The 4,300-nt window shown below is 42.1% G+C and overlaps 1 protein-coding gene across 1 annotated transcript; it reads left to right on the top strand.

Annotated features, from left to right (window-relative positions):
• Window positions 1-95: 95 nt before the first annotated feature.
• Window positions 96-3,872, top strand: tmem167a (transmembrane protein 167A). Its single transcript, XM_080004380.1, has 4 exons — window positions 96-214; window positions 1,912-2,021; window positions 2,920-2,954; window positions 3,050-3,872. The coding sequence occupies exons 1-4, from the start codon at window positions 212-214 to the stop codon at window positions 3,118-3,120; spliced, it is 219 nt and encodes a 72-aa protein (XP_079860506.1). The 5' UTR covers window positions 96-211; the 3' UTR covers window positions 3,121-3,872.
• The last annotated feature ends 428 nt before the right edge of the window (window positions 3,873-4,300 follow it).

Here is a 4,300-nt window from a genome sequence, read left to right as displayed (position 1 = left end):
TCAGCCAATCAGCAAACGGAACACGGCCGACGGTCGTGACGTGGACACGCTGCGTGCGGCAACGCTACGCACGCTACGCAAGTTGGCGCTACGCACGCGGCGTCAAACGACAGGGCGGGGACGGAAGGAAGGAAGGAAGGAAGGAAGGAAGGGAGTGAGGAAGGAAGGAAGGAAGGGAGGCAGTGTGATGTGGCGTTGACCGTCGGCGAAAATGGTGAGGTGGTTCGCTGCCCACAGCCGACGTTATCTCCTCCGTTGACGTTGTCGCCCGTTTTGTCGGCCGCCCCCCGTGCCCGGCTCTGCGCCGGTCGGTAACTTGTGCGCCGGCGTGGACGCGCTTCGCCGGACGGGAGCTATCGTGGGTGTAGCTAACGTCGAAGCTAAACGCTGACCGAGGGAAGCGAGGAAGTGGCGTTTTCCTTCGCGAAAGGGGGACAAACGTGCGTGCGTGCGTGCGGGAGCGCTCTCTAAAGTTAAGCGTGTTCATCGGCTCCAACTCGACCGCTAAACGCGTGACAACTCGGCGCTGCGGCGTTGTAAGCATGCCACGTAGCTGCAGCTGGGTTAGCCAGTGTGGACAGATTACGTGGTGTCAGATGGTAGTCTGCTAATACGTTCGGAATCAGAAATGTTTTGAAGATTTCGTGTAATCGAGTCTTATTCCAAATAAATGTAACACAGATGTGTGGTAGGTTGCATTGGAAAGGTCACTCTTACAGCTGTGCCCCATCAAATCGAATATAAGAAAGTAATTAGGAATTGGGAAAAACATGGCAATACCCAATAAACCATTGTTTTAATATGATGATTGATTAAATAAATAAACAAGTTGCAATATACAGTCAACCCATCAACAATTCACTTTCAGACAAAAAAAATAGGCTCAAAGTAGAAACCTACATGAACCTAAAATTGGTAAGCTTAACAGGAGAATATTCTCAAGACCCCCCCCCTCTAGTGTCTAGGAAGAAGGAACTTGGATTTCGATAACTCACAATACCCAGTTTCGCTGCAAGGACTTTCTGACTGACACCAGGGAAGGGATAGCATGAATATTACATTTCACTGCATATATGTATGAAAGTATGTATATGTATGTGACAAATATAAAATCTTGAATCTTGAATGCTGCACCTCTCATTTCTCCTCGAGCCTCCAATTTAGTTAACAGGATTGAGGAAGTGTATTCGTCACATACATATACATACTTTCATACATATATGCGGTGCAATGACAATCTAATCCAAGCTACTGGTTTTGATCATTTCAAATTGAGCATTGAACGACTCCTATCTCGCATTAAAGATTTTCTACACCTCTGCTCAACTACTATTAAGATAGCAAATCTCCTGTCCAGTTCTGAAGCTTGAGAGAGCTTGGGCACTCCACAGGTTACCAGCACAGTGGTATTGGTGGATCCAGAGCTTGCAGTCTAGTGGAGCTCCTATTCATTGCACATTAGGTTGGGGTTATTGTGTGTGCAGGGGTTTTATGCTGCTCTGGACTATACAAACAGTTCCCTTATAAAGTTGTTTCTATGTAACAGCTCAGAAATTAGATAGAGAAGACAAATAATCTGCATCTGCAACAGATGACAGATAAGTGTGTCGCGGCATAGTAGGGATATTGGCTATTCTGTGATTGTGACAAACCTGTATGTGTATATATGTGTCAGGTAAAATATGTGTACCAATTACATTTCCCACAAGCATAGAGAGAGAGAGACCTTGAAGAGCCTGCCTTTACCTCTGTTACAAAATATCTGTGCGCAATGTGTGTTAATGACAAGCTCTGACCACAAAATATTATCGGAAATATGCTTTTATTTATTTAGTTATTTCAACCAGATGATCATTATCACCTATTTCGACGCACAGTTCATCACAACCATATTTCTGTCTTATCTTGCAGTCTGCCATTTTCAACTTCCAGTCGTTGTTGACAGTGATTCTCCTGCTGATCTGTACCTGCGCCTACATCAGAGCCTTGTTTCCTACCCTGCTAGACAAGAATAAGACCGGGTAGGATCATACACTCTACCCCAACTGCCATTAAAGAATCCCTTTTGACTCCAAACTGCAACATTCCATTTTTTTATACGATCAGTTTACTAAACATCACTTATTTTAATGATCATAATTATTTTAAGTAACTCTAAGTAGATTGCCCACTTTCCCTTTGTCCTCCTCCAACCTAAACAAACGGTGGGCTTCAATACCTTGTTGAACAGTACAGTTTTAAAATATTTGTCTTGACAAATTATAGGATTTTTTTTCCTATATTATGTTATTAATGTCCTAATGGGACAAATTCATTAATTTTAGTTTACTAATGAGCTACTCCTCCTAGAGCCTACTAAAATAAACGCTATATTTCCATCCTTATTGGATCATTATTATTCTTGGGTGTACAACCTCCATGATTCACGTCTATTAAGTCTGGGGATGTTTGGGTGGAATAAAGCGTCATTGCAGACTGGCCGATGTATTCAATATTTTTCCTCTATTCATGAACATGTGTTGTGTGTTGTTGTTTTGGTGCCAGTCATATTATGAACATAGCTGACACTGCAGAGAAGGAGCCTTGATTCCTAGAGAAATGCTGTGTTTGAATGGAAATTGTATTCCCTAATCTGTTCAGGTATTCCTATCTTGAAAGTGAAGTCATGGACTTTTAGAACACAAGCACATCATCAGCAATCAGTTAAACATCATCAGTTAAACCCCCTAAAAATGGTGTAATTGGCTCTATCCGTAGAATAAGGCTGGACGACTGCCTGTCACCTACACACTAGGCCACACATGACTGTACATGATTTTAACAACATTTAGAAGTTATGTAAATAATGTTAAAGAAAAGTGTCAAATTCATGCTTTGTTGTAATTTGGCTTGTCCTTTCTATCCATTTCTCCCTTTAAGGCTTCTAGGAATATTCTGGAAATGTGCCCGAATAGGTAAGCCATGTTTTTTGGTTATATTAAAATGTGATCTTTTTATTTGGTGTAGTTGACAACTATATGAATTCCCCATGGTGTCTTTCCTAAATTAGGTGAGCGGAAGAGTCCGTGGGTGGCCTGCTGCTGCGTGATCATGGCGTTCAGTATACTGTTTCTACAGTAGCGATCCAAAGAGGAGGACAAAGCGGAGAGACGGACAGACACATGGACAGAACAAGAAGCACAACACAAGCTCGGGTTCACGTCAGTAATGTAGAGCATGGGACACCCAGCAGCAACCACTCTGGCCACGGGGAAAGAAAATATGTGTGAATAGGGGTGAATGGAGACTGGAGCCCCCTGGTGCATCCACACTCCTCCGGGCCTTTCAAGGTCTAACTCTCTTTATGCTTGTGGGAAATGTGGTAATTGACCTGTAAGTTTGGGGCCAATGTTTCCTGTGTTATCTCACTTTCTTGACATTTTCACAAAGCAGGACTTCTTTATTTGTTATTGGTAGAGGGGTCAAATAGTCTTCTGCTAGTCCAATGATTTCAAATGATGACAAAAGATGACTTTTTCCAAATAAATTGCCGTTTTTATTTCTTGGAAATCTACCATTTTGGCAAAACTGGAGGCTATTGTAAAATGGTTCAAAGACAGCTATTATTTTACAACATTTACAGTACCTAAGATGGCGCCACACAATGATCTGATTCACAAAGACCGAAATGTTCATTTAATCTCACAGTGTCGCTAGGATCAAGTTACAAATCATTTTGTGACTCTGCATAACCAGTGATCATGAGTAGAAAGTGGAACGAAACCCCCTCCGTGAGCTTATTGTGTAACATGTATGCCTCAAAGACCTACTGACCTACTTTTATAAATCAGTGAGTCTGGCGCTATTTATTAAAGAAAAAATTTCGGAGTCAAGTTTGAAGTTGTTTTTTTTTTTTGTTTGTTTTTTGTTTTTTAACCATTTAAAGTTAATTCCTTATAACCGTTGCTTCTGTCAGCACGCCATATTTCTGTTCCAGACTTCAGTGTCAATTGCCCCGTGTGGTGTGATGACTTCATGGCCATTATTGTTGTATGTTCCCATTTGTTTTCTCTTCAAGGGATATCACACACAACACTTTAATAAAAACAACTTAAACATTCCTTCACCTGATAGTACATGGCGGTATCGCCTAGATTAAAAACAGCCCTTCACTATTGGGCAAACCCCATCATACGGTCACTGCGTCCCAAACTAGACCGGACAGTATCTGAACTCCTTAGGATTCTTTCCAGACCGAGAGGGACAGTGACGAGTTAGCGATGGCCTCCTCCAACCTTCAGTCAGCACATGGCTGTGTTTT

Source organism: Zeus faber (genome assembly GCF_960531495.2).
Source record: "Zeus faber genome assembly, chromosome: 7".
NCBI lineage: Eukaryota > Metazoa > Chordata > Actinopteri > Zeiformes > Zeidae > Zeus > Zeus faber.
The sequence above is the reverse complement of the archived record's forward strand: the minus strand, read 5'-3'. Positions and strand labels throughout refer to the sequence as shown.

Excerpts from the sequence above, each read along its gene's own strand:
- tmem167a (XM_080004380.1), top strand. Across the intron at positions 2,022-2,919 it reads CTAGACAAGAATAAGACCGG|GCTTCTAGGAATATTCTGGA; the intron begins GTAGGATCATAC and ends TCTCCCTTTAAG. Across the intron at positions 2,955-3,049 it reads CTGGAAATGTGCCCGAATAG|GTGAGCGGAAGAGTCCGTGG; the intron begins GTAAGCCATGTT and ends TTCCTAAATTAG.